The 15,251-nt window shown below is 41.7% G+C and overlaps 1 protein-coding gene across 1 annotated transcript; it reads right to left on the minus strand.

The window, feature by feature from the left end:
- Positions 1-5,369: 5,369 nt before the first annotated feature.
- On the minus strand, positions 5,370-14,805 carry LOC129235451 (28S ribosomal protein S5, mitochondrial). Its single transcript, XM_054869295.1, has 2 exons — positions 14,628-14,805; positions 5,370-6,520 (listed from the first exon to the last, which is right to left on the minus strand). Exons 1-2 carry the CDS (start codon positions 14,746-14,748, stop codon positions 5,424-5,426), a joined length of 1,218 nt encoding a protein of 405 aa, XP_054725270.1. The 5' UTR covers positions 14,749-14,805; the 3' UTR covers positions 5,370-5,423.
- Between the last annotated feature and the right edge of the window lie 446 nt (positions 14,806-15,251).

Below are 15,251 nucleotides of genomic sequence, written 5' to 3' on the forward strand. Positions count from 1 at the left end.
TAATGCATAAATAAAAAGCAAAAATAACAAAGAACCTAAGAGACCACCCTGAGGAACACCAGAGCAAGCCACATGCGAATATATTACCAATTACAACAACACTCTTTTTCTTCTTCTTGATCGGCGCGATAACCACTTAAACGAGTTTAACAAAGCGCGCCACTCGTCTTTCTCGTGTTAACCAGCGCCAATTGGACACACCAAGTGAAGTCAAGTTCTTGTCCACCTGATCTGATCCTGACGGATAGCTTCCTCTTCGTCTGCTTCGACCAGCTAGTTCCGCAACGAATACCTTCAGAGTTGGATCCTTATGCGCTTCATTAAGTCTATGCCGGTGTAAAACTCATCGAAAATTGTACAAGTCCAAAAATCTTCCGCATAATCAATCTCTCAAAAACTCCAAGGGACGGCTCATCGGATATTGCATCGTCTAAGTTGCTGTGCGATACAATAGGACGTTCATGATTAGAGACTTAAAAAGTGTTAGTTTTGTTCGTCGACAGAGGATTTTACTACTTAATGATCTACTTAGTCCAAAGTAGCATTTGTTCACTTCAAGGCTGGCATTATTATCGGTGTTAGTGCGGGTTTCTAAATAAACTTCAAAATTATAACTATTATTATTAACAGTGACGTGGGTGCCGATACGTGAGTGCGCCGACTATTTTTTGGTGATTTCCGGTGCGGTTTAAAATCGACGAAAAGATCTAAAGCAATACTGACTCGGTGTTGGATTTGTTGTGGGAGAGAGACTTCGTCGCCAAGTACTTACGTTCACTCCGTTAGACTAGCGTCTCGCAAGAATCCGCAACCTCTCGCTCATTTGCGCCCACACCCAACGGAAGAGAAGGACGATGCGATCAAAGCTTTTTTATGGGTGCCTGGAACGTTCCTATAAGCGGTGCTAAAAATCGTGCTTGGCGACTTCAATGCCAGAGTGGGCAAGAAAGGAATTTTTTGTCCCACAGTCGGGGAACTCAGCCTGCACAACGAAACATCCGGTAACGGACAGAGGCTGGTCGAAACATAGCAGTCTGCAGCATCGGATTCGAGCATAAAGAGTAACACCAGGCTGCGGGGTTATCTCCTAATCAAAGATGTCCTACTTCAAATGTGCGTACGATCCGAGGACTCAACATCGACTCGGATCATTACATTTTTGCAGCCAAATTTCGCACACGGCTGTGCAGCAAAAATTGACATCTGATTACGCAAAGAAGGTTTGACATCGGAAAGCTGCAATGGCAAGAGACAACCAGAAGATTGGCCACCCGACTCTCACTCCTGGTCTCAGAGCTTACATCAGCAACATTTCTCGTTCTTTACGGATCCCGGCGAGCTCGAAAAAACAATTGATACGGCGAGAAATGTCATGCTGGCGCGCAAAGCAGAATGCCGCCTATAGGGCCACGCTGCGATTAGGAGCAACGCGAGCCATGTGCGATACTCTCCGTCGCCAACGTGTAAATGTCCAAAAATCTTCCGCAGAATATTTTCTCGAACACGCCTCATCGGAAATTGTCATCGTTCATGCTTCTGCGCCATACGTTAGGACAGTCAAGAGAGGATCTTACTACTCAGTTGCCTAGGTAGTCTAAAGTAGCACTTGTTGGCAAGAGAGATTCTCCGATGGATTTTAAGGCTGACATTTTTATCGGTGTTAATGCTGGCTCCTAACTAAACGAAATCAACAGTAACATGGATGCCGATACGTGAGTGCGCCGACTGCTTGTTTGATGACAGGAGGTACTTCGTTTTGTTCTCGTTCACCACCAGACCCATTCGCTTTGCTTCTTTATCCAGTTTTCAAAAGGCAGAACTAACACCGATACTTCATCCGACATAATGGGTGGGAATTCGTACTCTGGGAAAATTTCCCGATCAAGTGGTGGTTGTGGGAATAGGTGGTGCCGATTTTTCCAACTTTTTGGTCACGTCTTTGTATTCCAAGCGCCAGGAATCTTTGTCAGCGCTGTCACATAGAGATCTGTAAAAACTGATGCTCTATTTTAGCTCTCTGGTAGTTTCACCTCTACTTTCATGCTACACATTAGGTATCTTACCATGTTTGTGGCTCCCTCTGGTAGTACGTCAGCCAACATCAACTTTAATACTTCTTCAACAATGATGCGTAGTTTTCAGCCATTTGGTTTATCCCTAGGTTTGTTAGCTTTATTAGCATATTTCTTAATCGTGAAGATGATTGCGTGGTGGTCCTTATGCGTATACTCTGCACATGCCTAGTAAGGTCTAAACCCATCTTTTTCAATTGTAAATTGGTCACCTGTGTTTAGGAATATCACATCAAAGGTAGAGTGCTGTAATGAGAGCATTGCCCTTAAAATTTATCCTACGACTCCCCATTCACGAGCCCACACATCAAAACCGCCTCCAATTACCACAGGAGGCTAGGGTTTTATGATAAGTAGCAACTGTATGACACCAGTTCCGAAGCTCCTACACATACAAAACATATGTCGACTCTTAGCTGTTCTATTTTAATACGTATTTTAGCACTGCTCCAAACAGTGGGCATACGTTGCGTAAACCCAAAGATGGCATCACAAGAACTGCACTACACTGGAATCCCCAAGGGAATCGCAAGCGCGGTAAGACCAGCCAACACGTGAAGGCGAAAAAAACGCCCATTCCTGGAGTCAAATTAAATTCCTAGCTCTAAATAAATCATTACCAATTTGTTTCTTAAGGGCCTATGTTCCTCCTAGGAACTATAAGAAAATATTATACACCTAAACATCAATTGACGTCAGCAACACACAGCTGGTTATTTTCAGTCTTATTCTGCTCACTTAAACGGGCGATTTTACATTCTTCTCAATTACCATATTCTCCAGAAGCTCTTGTGCCGCCTTGCAATGATTTAGGTTCAGTTGCAGAAACTCCATCGTGCACGTGCTTTTCTTAATGCCTCTATGCAGTAAGAACATTTTTTCCCACCTGTTTTGTGCTTCGCCAGGAATGAGTTCCTTCAAGAGCTGATAGCTCACCTTTACACTCAACGCCTTTTTGGGTCGTCTCCCGCAGTTGAAACATGATATTTTCATGTCGAACGAGTTGTTACAGCTCGTCTGGTGGCCAAACTTGAGGCATTTAAAGCATTTCATCGACTGGATTCTCACACATATTCGGCCAGTTACCCATTCTGCCTGACTGCACCTGCAGCTAGAATTTGTTAGCTACAGGGACTGGCAGCAGTAGAGTTGCCGTTTTCCACTATAGGCATTTCTAAGTCTTTATACCATCGAACTCTTTTTCGAGGGCATTACAAAGCTCTTGTTTAGTTGTAATCTCATCAAGATCTTTAATCTCTATAACCACTAACGCCTAACGCTTTTTTAACCACATGTTGCTAGCTGGAAAAGTAGGTATCCGCTAGAAGGTTTGCGACTTAGATAATGGCTTCTCTAACTTTTTAAGTTGTGGATCACTCATAACTTGTTCCGAGTACACCTACATACATACGATCTCCCACTATTGCTCTTTATTATTAGCGCATCTGGGAACACAAGTACATATATACGTAAATATGTCACGACATGAAATGTGCTAAGGGCACTTCTGTCATGAAAAAATACTAAATCTAGTACTTAAAGCATCACGATAGATCTACTTTACGTGCGGTCTACACGCTGACGGCATCATCGGTCCTTATTTCTTTCGAAATTGTTCGCATTGTTTGCAGTCGAAGTTCTTCGAAGACTTTCATCATTGGTGGAAAGGGGTTTGATAAACCACCTTCGATGAGGTGATCCACCCATCAAAGTTCCTCCCCTCACATTTCCGGATATTCAAGAAGGGAAATTACGTGTTTCGGTAGAAGAAGAGTCAGCGAAAGCAATGGGAACTGTCAAACCCAAGAAATTATACATACACGCATGCTCTTCTGCCACGGCGTCCTCAGCAAAAAACTCAAACAAACTGCATTTGGAGGTATTTTCATAATTCGTGCTTTCTCAATTTAACACGCTGAACTTCGTTTTCATTACATACAGGCCGCTCGCGCAGCTGATGCACGGGCCGAAAGACGCGATAAAAGAAAATCAGTAATGTATGTAATTCAAACGCAATAGTGTGATTGCATTATATTTGGCTGGAAAATTACAACCAGCGATTGTTCGTGAGCTCGAGCATTTTAAAGTAAATAAAATTTTTGTTTATCGCACCATTACTCATTACAATGATACTGGTAGCGTCGCGAAACGTCATGGTGGTGGTCATCAAAAGACTGGAATGTTCATACAAAAATTTGAGTCATCGATTGGCCCCCAGGGCGTAGAACCCGCCACTGATAATGGTTTGGACCGCTCTCTAATCGTTTTCATCTAGCTTGACGTCAAGGTAAATACGAAATATTATCGCGAAACGGCAGATATATAATATTTTTTAAGGAGCTATTTCATAGCCGAAATACACTCGGAGGTTTGCCATTGTCTGCCGAGGGGCGACCGCTTTTATAAAATAAATTTTTCTTCATTTTGGCTTAACACCGAGATTCAAACCTACGTTCGCTTTGAATTCCGAATGTTAGACCAACCCATGCGGCTACAACGGCCGCGATTTCGTTTTCATTAGGGTGTTTAAAGTCACAAGTTAAAAGTCACAAATCTTAAAATCACAATATTACAAAGCCATTCATTGAATATTTACAAGTAAGTAATTTCTGCCCCTTTTGTTTCGTTCACTTCAAGCAATGACGTCAGGCAGTGGTCAAAATCGCGAAATATAAAGTAGCGGTCTTGGGAAAGCGCCACCTTTATTTTTTGTACACAATGATATATGCCCCCTTCTGTGGGTTTTCGTCGTTCGAATATAGGGCCGCAGAGTTTCATATCATGAAGCAAACATTTTTAGAGATGTGCTCTTTAGCATACCGTTATTTGGCTTTGAGCGAATTTGATAGACTCAGCTGGTGAGCTGACGTCACTTGGGATGTGTTTATGAAAAACTGAAATTGTGTTGGTGATATACGCAAAAAAATGAACCAATCAACTTCGTTGCCGTTTGAATAACGACTAATTGGACGAGTGTGTGAATACATGTGATATGTATGTGCAATTGTATTAGTGATATACGGAAAAAATTAACACAATCTTCACTCATTTTGCTTCGTTGCTATCTGAACAATGACTCATTGGACGAGAATGTGAATACATGTGAAATGATCGTGCAGAATTCGGCTGCCAAATCTCCCAATGGTAGTCGCACACCAGCTCATTCAGCTACGGCGGTAATTGACCATATAACTGACAGTTTACTTAAAAATTTGTTGTATTATAATTATTCTATCGTTTATTATTGCTTCATTTCTTTTCTATAAATTATAACATAACAGGTATGACTCAAGTTAATCTTGTCTCATTTTTCATTTTATTTTTACCATATAATAAAATAAATCAAAAAAATTATTCAAAGTATTGAAGACCGTTGTTAAATGCGTGCATATTAATGCGTAGCTTCACTTGATTTCGCACTTGTTCCGCTCTCCTTTTGTACAATTCGTATCCTTTGGTATTCACATAAAATGGGGGGAATTTCTTCTTATTTAAAATAATTTTATCACCCAAAACATATTGAGTATAGTCCAAAATCTCATTTCTTTCGATTTCATTTGGTGTTCTACAATAATCTGGCTTTGCTATAATTCGTGGCTGCAGACCAGTTTCATTACGAAACTCTACAACAAGCAATTGTTTTTCTCCTGCGATTTTCTCATGCGTTTTCTGTTGCAGTAAACCCAAAAAAAATGCTTTCACTATGTGCTGCAAATTTGTTGAGCCTTCTATTCTGGCGTGTAAATTTTGGATTCCAATAACTTTGCAAATGGTTTGTATTGCACGGTGACAAACTAACCCATAGCCTTCAGGTTTTCTTTCTACAAATATCCTTGTTTGCCCAAATGCAGAAGAAAAGTCGTGAAATACTGTATGCCCGTCACAGAGATTTATTTTCATAACTTTTTGAGCTGCTCGATTTTTGGATTTTCTTAAAGCAGTTCGAACTTCAGGCGCTTTAGCAACAGCGAAACCAGCCAAACCCTGTCCGTTTCCAGTAACTGAGAGAACGGAGTAGCGCCTCTTTCTCCCCATATTTCCTTTCATAATAAATACAATTTTATTTTCAAGCACTCTTGTGTCGAAGTTATCAAAATTTTCTTCACCAATCGCGTCTGGTGGTCCAATGCTTCGACCAGGCATTTTTGCTCCAGACCAGCCACGATCTATTGGGCTTAGCTTCATCATTCGATAACTGCTCATTTGGTCCCGAATTTGATTAATATTTCTATCAACTTTTTCAGGTAAGCTTTCGTGCTGCGTTAAAGCCTTTCCTCTGACGATGGGAGCATTTAATCCAGGCCATAGAAAACCTTTGGTTCCGACACCTATTGTCTGACCTCTGTTCAGATCCTTTGCTATTTTTTTACCAGAACCCTTTCCTCTGCCCCTTTTCTTGCCAGCATTACTGACTGAAGTGACACCACGCCAAATTTCATCAGCCGATACTGAAAAGATTAGAAGATAAAGTAAAAGATTACATTAAGCTGATTTTTTGTTTATAAGAATAACAATTCTTCAGCACTTAATTACAAGCGCGAGAAAATCGCTAAAGGGAACTCATAGAAGATGAGTTCGCTAAAGCAACAACACATTTACATGTATTTTGTTTCTGCAATTTGGTTGTTGGATTGTCAAAATTTCAATGAAAATGTAAACAAACAAATAGGGCAACAATAAAGAAGCAAGTCCAACTAGTAAATACCAAGAAAAAAACAGATCAGTTACTACAGCGAAGCCAGCTCGTTTGGATACGTCTCAAGTTAAGCCGTAGCCGAATCACATTCAGAAGGTTTCCGGCCTACTGAGATAATGAAACATCAAATCATACAGGGTAGATACAGCGGTCGCCGTAGCCGAATGAGTTGGTGCGTGACTAGCATTCGAACGACATACGTTCGAAAGTCCTACAGCAAACAGCAGAATGAAAAGCAAGTGTTTTCTAAAAGCGGCTGCCCCGATGACAATGGCAAACCTCCGAGTGTATTTCTGCCATGAAAAAGCTCCTCATAAAAAATATTTGCCGTTCGGAGTCGGCTTAAAAATGTAGGTCCCTCCCAACATCAAGACGCACACCACTAATAGGAAGAGGAACCTCGAGCTCGGCCTAAAACTCAAAAAAGGTGGAAGCGCCAATAATATATATTATAATTTCCATTTTATTTATTAATTCAAAATCCATCCATCCAAAATACAAATTTTCCAAGCACTGCTACGGTAAGAGCATCAACAACGACTACAATACGCTATTCGTTTTCCATTATTAGCAACGCAAATTGATTTTTAAATAATGTTTTTATATTGAATAAAGCGCATTTCTACTTAAATGGTTATGTTAACAACCAGAACTGCACTGTTTGGTGCGTTGTAATGGTCGAAAAAGTTACCGGCCGGCCAGAAACAATTTCTGGGGTTCTTACTTTAAAATGCTTGCATCCTCTTTTTCTTCTTCTTGATTGGAGCAATAACCGCTTACACGATTTCAGTCGAGTTTAACAAAGCGCGCCCGTCGTCTTTCTCGTGCTAACTGGGGCCAGTTGAACACACCAAGTGAGGCCGAGTCCTCTGATCTTTCCAACGTAGATGACGCCTTCCTTTGCTACTACCAGCTGGTACCACATCGAATACGTTCAGAGCGTTTGTATCCATTCCGACGACATGACTCAGCCAACGAAGCCGCTGGATCTTAATTCGCTGCGCTATATCAATGTCGCCATAAAGCCCATCGCCTACGATACTCGCCGTCACCCACGTGCAAAAGTCCAAAAATCGTCGGCAGAATCTTTCTCTCAAATATTCTAACGGACGCCTCATCGGATAAATGCCTACATCACCCTGAATTAATCAAATGTGTAAATTATTTACCCAGCGTTGATGGAGGCTGAAATAGTGTGAATTCTCTATACGTAATCATAACTTAGTTCCTAAGAATTTAGAGGTCAATACTCAAATTATCAAATCATCTTCGTATACAGCCTCATGACAAATAAATAAGAGCACGCAATTTGTTCAAAGGTTCTTTTTCTCAGTTCCAGTGCTTGAAAAATTTTGCCAACAAAAAGTCGTCCCTACCTCCTAAAACTCTAAACTTGGTTTCTTTATATTGCCCACGAATTTATACCGTTTCATTGGATCGATGGACAACAGATTTGCGTTTATTGCGGGTATGGATCTGTTGATTTTCTCAACCTGCCTGTTGCCTCCAGCTACCGCAGTTGTTGTTGCATGCTTCTTGTTGTTACATCGGCATGAATGCAGCGCCTTTGTCGCTGACCAAACAGCTTGGGCTTCCGAATATGTCGGACCACTCACTTAAGCGTCGAGTTGTTTCGGGTTGCCGTTGTTTTTGTTGGAAATAATCAGACAAATTTTGAGAAACCTTCGACATTTGCGAAAATAAATTTGCAATTTTTAGAAGTGGAATCCATTTGACCAAGGTAATTAGCATGCAACGTATTCAGTGGACTGTCGATTTCATCGATACAGTATACCAAAATACCGTTCTTTTCCCCATCTTCTTGTTAAATATAATACACCTGGCATCAAATAAGGAATGAAATAGTTTTGCCTTATGTTATGCATCGTCCTTTGCGTAGCGAAATGGTCAGTATTGTGTTCTTTCCGTTTTATGTTCCACTCCATAAGTTTAGGTACTACCAACAAATTGTTTCCGTCGACCCTTTCATTGGCCCACCTTTAACTTTATAATCTTCATACGGACCAGTCTTTAAAACCTCGAAATCGCCCTCACATGAGTATCGAAGCTGAGTCTGCTTCAACCCACATTGCTCCAAGAATCTTCGTGTTGCATTCTCCGCCCGCGCGATCTTAAATTTTATAGTTATAATCTTGAAGATATAATACAAACTTAAATTCTGTACCCAGGAAATACAGTCGTTTTACTTTCGCTTCTTGCGATGTCGTTTTTTTTTACCATAAGAAAACTGCATGCATTTCTTTATTTGCCATTTGGAGCTAAACTGCATTGAAACCCTCAATTGATGAATCCTTATAAACCTTCTGTCATAAATCCGCAGTACTGCTTAAGCGTTACTTTTGGCACGCGGGTCGAAATATCTAGGAGCGGAAGAGTGTCGGTCGACCTCGAGCTCAAAGATATATCGGGTCGGGACTCTTAGGAGATGAGACGGAGTCGACTTCCAGCATTGTTCGCGGGAGTGTGAGAGGGCACCCGCTTCAGTTATGAAGAGAGCCACATTCGGAACCGTTGCAGTGAAAGGCAGAGTGGGTTCGAGAGCAACCAACAAGCGTCGTTGAAATCGCGGCTCAAGCGGCAACGTTCTCAATAGAAGGAATGTTCTATCACAACAGCCGCTAAGCAGACCGGCCTCCTTTATCCCTGGGATAAAGAAGAGTAAGACTACGCCATATTTGTGGGGAAATGAAAGAAAGGGGCGTCCACGTCGTGTTATGAGTGTGGGAAAGAAGAACCCTGAACCTCCACCGGGTGACACTTTGGTGCATTCAAGCGAATTGTATGCGTCGATGAGCGTTCGGCTTGTATGTAAAGACCACTTTCCCGTTCCCCAATTCAGCTTGAGTACGGTGAAGCCGAAGTAGTCCTGATCCTGGATTCGAAGCTCAGAACGAAGAATCAGAAGGAACAGCTATTTATTGCTGGTGCATTTCTAGCAACCACTTTTTTTACCTAATCTCAACAATGAGCACAATGACAAGGTGGAGCCACTCCTTTGTTGCTAAGAGAGATCCTAGCTGAGGCGAGATGAAGAAAGACAGGCATCATCATTGGTACCGACGCGAATTTCCCCCACACTTGTTGGGGAATTACAGGCAGTAATGCAAATCACTTCTTGATTTTGCCCTAAGTGAAGTTTTCATTATATGACCTCAGTCCCTTTCTCAGTGACGTACCGAATATCAGATTAGAGGGTGCTTAACGCTCATTCCAGACTGAATAGATCTTCTATAGGAACCTTAGGAGTACGGACCGAAACTACGGACCGGATATTGTAGAAATCTGCAGAATCGCCTATCGGAAACACCGGTGGAAAACTTAAATATTTCGAAGAGATCGATAGATGAATTGGATGAGTCCGTCGCCTCTGCGTGTAACAGGGCCCTCAAGAGCTCTTGTCAACTAAGACTGCCCCTACAAAGTAAAAGGCGACTTGGTGGTGAACTGAACTCCCTAAACTCACGGCTTCGTGTAGACGGCATTGTAATACAGAAAGAAGGATAAAGCCACCTTCGGGATAAGAATTACACAAAGTAGCATTAGGAATCTACAAGACTGAAATTAAGAAAACCAAAGCAGACTCATAGAAGATTCTATGAAAGCAGTGAAGTTTACCATAAGTCCACGAGGCTCAACGTTTCTACGCCCATGCGACTACTTGGAGTGTTTTGAACGATAAGCAGCAATAGAGTGCTCTAGTTGCTTCTCGATCCCAATTTTTCGACAGATGCAAACAGAGCAATAACAGCTAGGATAGCGTGCTAAACCTTCTTCGCACCCAAAGTTGCTTGCTGGAATTCGCCGCCTGGCTTGGCCGCTTTGAGTCCTTGTCTGATGAAACCCTCTGGAGAGGACGACGTTGGTTAAGAAGCTGTAGAGGGTCCACAGGTCTGCCCTCATTGGAATCTATGCACGCATCGGACGAGCGCTAGAGTAGGGCTTAACGCAATGCAGAATGTGGTACCAGTGAACATTAAAGGCAAAACTGATACTAACGAACGCAATCAGATTAGCTGTTCAGGCCACAAGGTAGAATTAAGGTAAGCCCGCCCCACTATCCTTAAAAATGTTAAGTTTATCCGCATGGTGACTGATGCACATTTTCTCTGAGTTTAAGTGAAACCAAATGATAGAAAAAGGTTTTTCTAATAGCGGTCGCCCTCGGAGTATATTTCTGTGACGAAAAGGCTCCCCATAAAAAACCATCTGCCGTTCGGAGACGGATTACACCAGGAGGTTTGCCATTGCCTGACGAGGGGCGACCGCTATTAGAAACAACTTTTTCTTCATTTTGGTGTTTCACCGAAATTCGAACCTACGTTCTTTTTGAATTCCGAATGGTACTCACGCACCAACTCATTCCGGTACGGCAGCCACCGTGACATACGCCATAATTTTCCAGCGAAAGCAGCTGTTCTAGCAAACTAGCGTGGACACCTACGCCAGGCGGATCATAGGTATCCTCGAATAAAGGATTTCAACTTAGAAATTCGGACCTAATAACCCAACATAAGCGGACTGGATGGGTTGAGCACTTGAAGACCTGAAACTTTGTCGTTCGGTCTACCGTAAGGTCCTTGCCGAACCTGACGAAGAACAATGACAGCGTGGCAGTCATTTTGGATGGTTGCACTTCGGATCAGAGGAGTTCAGCTACTTTACGGGCAATTTATAATGCATTCTCCGGTCGACAGTTCCAAGCGTCTTGCTACTAGACGTACCAAACAATTGTGTATGCTTCTTTTCTGCAGACATTGGTCCGACGGTATCAACAAGCACTTACAATTTGACCTTGGCCCTACTCATTATTCCTGGCAAATCGAAAACAGGGAGAGGTGCCCACTATTGAAACCTGGAAAACCCGAAAAAAATCAGTCTTATCGTCCGATAACTCTCCTTCCAGGTTAATCGTGGGCTTAACAAAAACCAACCTGCGAGAGGGCTGTCTTAGTTGCTTTGGGCCTATTGTAAGCCCCCAGTGCGGGAACTAACTAGCAACTCGGGATTCTCTGCACAGTCTGTTCCGGGCGTCAGACCAGAGTATCTCGGAATCTGACATGAGTCAAATGCAATTCCTGCAATGGCTGGTGCCATTTTCGGAGGTACTCCAACCTAGTTTTATTATCGTCTCGATTGAGAGATCTGCCCGCTCATTTCCACGAAGCCAACTGGACCGGCTTCGTGAAATTTACCGAAAACACCTTCGCCGCTCTCCCCATCCGTATTGATGTGCGCGTAGACGACCGCGTATTCAGCGAGCTGCTGAAAGGATCCAGGATATACACATGATTCCCACATGAAGCAGCCGTTTTAGCAAACGAGCATGACCTTCTACGCCAGGCCGATCCCGCGGATTTAAATTTGGAGATTTGGCTACTGGTCACCCAGCATAAGCGGACCACATGGAAACAGCATTTGAAGACCTGCAACTTTACCACTGGTTTATAAGCTCTGATCCACCGTAAGGTCCTGTCGAACCCAACGAAGCACAACCACAAGGTGGCAATCACCTTCAGCAATTGCACTTCGTCAGACCCGAAGAGATCCGCGAGGTATTTTAGTCGGTGATTTAGTTTGCATCCTCCGGTCGACAGATCCAAGCTCTATGCTCTCAGACGACTGCACAAACTGCCGAACAACAGTGCGCCACTTACTTTCTCCAGCGAGGAGGTTCAGGTGGCCATCAATAAAGCAAAAACTTCTTAAGCTATTGGCCTTGACGGACTTAACATGCTGATGCTGAAAAACTTGGGTCCACTGGGAGTAGGATTCCTACCAAGGGTACTCAACTTGTCTATGGCAACTCTCATAATTCCTGACAAGTGGAATGCAGGAAGTGTGGTCGCATTACTGAAAACTGGGAAAACTGACATTACACTCACCGCCATAAACACCCTAATTAACCAAAGGCTTAACCAAAACCGCCCCTGCGAGAGGACTGTCCTAGTAGCCCTAGACCTGAAGAAGGCTTTCAATACAGGCAGCCACTCCACGTTAGTATATGACATTATATACTTGACCCTTCCGCCGGGGCTGAAGAGTTGGTCCGCAAACTATATGAGTGGTCGGGATTCGTCAGTCATCTATGGAGACCATAACTCAAAACAGAGGAGGATAATGCAAGGTGTTCCGCAGGGTAGTGTCCTATCACTCTTGCTTTTCAAATTCTACATATCAATGCTTCCCGTCAGGGAGCACAATAAAATGCTCAGCAGTTTCTGCTTGGATGCTACCGAAGGTTTCACCCCTGCAGACAATTGCTAGAACTTGAGCCACCTCCCAGGCGCATCGGGAGACATCTCTTCGACTATTCTGCCGAGATCCAGGACAAAACGAGCTTACAACTACTGGACCGGACAGTATACAGACAGAAGCTTAATGACAATCATCGGGAGAGACTTACCACCTTCATAAACTACCGACCAACCATTACCTATTGCAGATGAAGACCTTCAGCTGCCTCGTGGGAGACGCGTTACTTCCCAATTACGTTGCAGAAATTGTAGCGGGTTAAACTCCTACCTATCCAGAAGCAACCCCGACATACGCAATATATGCTCGACATGTGATAGTGCCCTGCTCGATACCCTATTCACACGACTCCTTGAGCCCACACACCTAGCACCCCTCTCCCTTTGGATCCAACCGGACGAAACAGCATGTTTTCAGGTCCTATTGTTAGATGAAGAAGACAATGATGACATGTTACAACACCGTACTAGCAGGCGGCCGTCAGGCACGCTTCAAAAAAATAACCCTCATAAATTAAAGAGGCATATGCGTCAAGTATGCGGTACGATAACCCCCATCCCCATCAGGTCTGTTCATATAAAAGTTATCCAGTAACTTGCCATTAATATAATTTCCGAAAATTCACTCTCAAAGAGAAAAATATCGAAAAAAGTACTTGAACACAAAACCAGTAACAATTTGCAAGTTATACGAACAGCTGATTAAATTATTGACAGGAAAAATCACAAAAATTAAATTTTTTCCTCTTGAGCTACCTCATATTAATTAAAAAAAAAATAATAATAAAGCAAATGGAATGCAAAATAACGAGCTTCGGAATTACATGATTTCATTTTGTCCACAATAATTTGTTCCATTTCATCATCGCTGTAAGATGAAGAACATTTCATTAGCAATTGCAATTCGCTAATTTTAATTCATGCTTATTGTTACTTTGTGATAGCTGTTTTTCTCATTTGCAAATTCTTACAGTAAAAATAAATCCAGTAAAAAGTAACCCCTCAAAATGAAATGGCATTTTACACTCTCACTTTCCCCTACTTTGCAAGTTTTTTGGGTACATGAACACCAAAACGTTATAATTTGTAACAATTGTTACAAACTATTTGCTTCATGAACAGGCCTATCATTAAATTCAAACCGAACTGTTTAATTTGTTTGCATTTTTATTCTCATTTGCAGGCTTTTGACAACACAATATTATTGTCAGAACCAATGAAATATTATTTTCGTTTAATATTGGAACGTGATGATATTAATAAATTGATTTACATTTAATTTTCATTAAGGTATTTTTATTATAAATACGAGTGTAAACACGTGTGTGGCTGCATATTTTATGAATTGAAGTCTATGTGCCAACCTGTAGTGAAGATGCTGAAGGCATTTTAGAGGAAAACAATTACAAAACTATTATTTCCGAAACGATGGGAGTTATAAAGGTTATTCAGGAACCCCTTCTCAACATTTTCAGAAGTTTTATCACATAAATCATTAAACTTTTAGTAGTTCATTAAACATTTATTTTCAAAGTAGAATCGGAAGCGATGTAACCGGGAATCGAATATTACGCAATATTTACTTACACTTGTTAAAAAAACTAGTATGCCGCACAGAATTTGTTAAGCCACTATTGTTAGTCCCAATTTTTGAAACCAAATGTTTATAGAAATTACACGCAGAATACTGTAACACTTGGCGAAACATATTTGCGCTAGGCCTACAATAATACTCGTAAATATTTTGTACTCGATTTATTTCTTTCCATTTATAGTAGTTTTTTATCGATATTTCTCTAAAGGGTGAAATGTATAATACAACCGTTTTGTACTGAATGGTACCGTCATACACAAACCATTATGCATCACAAGTACAATTCATGTTTTCTTCGTTACACACCAATAATGATAGAACAGAAGATTGCGTCTCACCATGGGCCTTTCAGCCCAAGAAATCAACAAATGAAAGAAGAGGAAGATAAAAACAGTAAGTGGAAAGCCAAGAATATAGGAAAATAATGTTCGCCTAGTTTCTGCACTGATGTTGTTCAACTATTAAATTCGCTAAAAATAAGGCAGCGACTTTCGCCACTTTCTGTATTTTTCATATCATGGTCGTACACAAAAAAATAGTATAAATATAATTACCAGACTAAGAAGCCTGCAGTGTGCGCACGTAGAGAACTAATTTCCTGATTAAGAAGTCAGCCG

The sequence above is a fragment of the Anastrepha obliqua genome, chromosome 1, assembly GCF_027943255.1.
Source record: "Anastrepha obliqua isolate idAnaObli1 chromosome 1, idAnaObli1_1.0, whole genome shotgun sequence".
NCBI lineage: Eukaryota > Metazoa > Arthropoda > Insecta > Diptera > Tephritidae > Anastrepha > Anastrepha obliqua.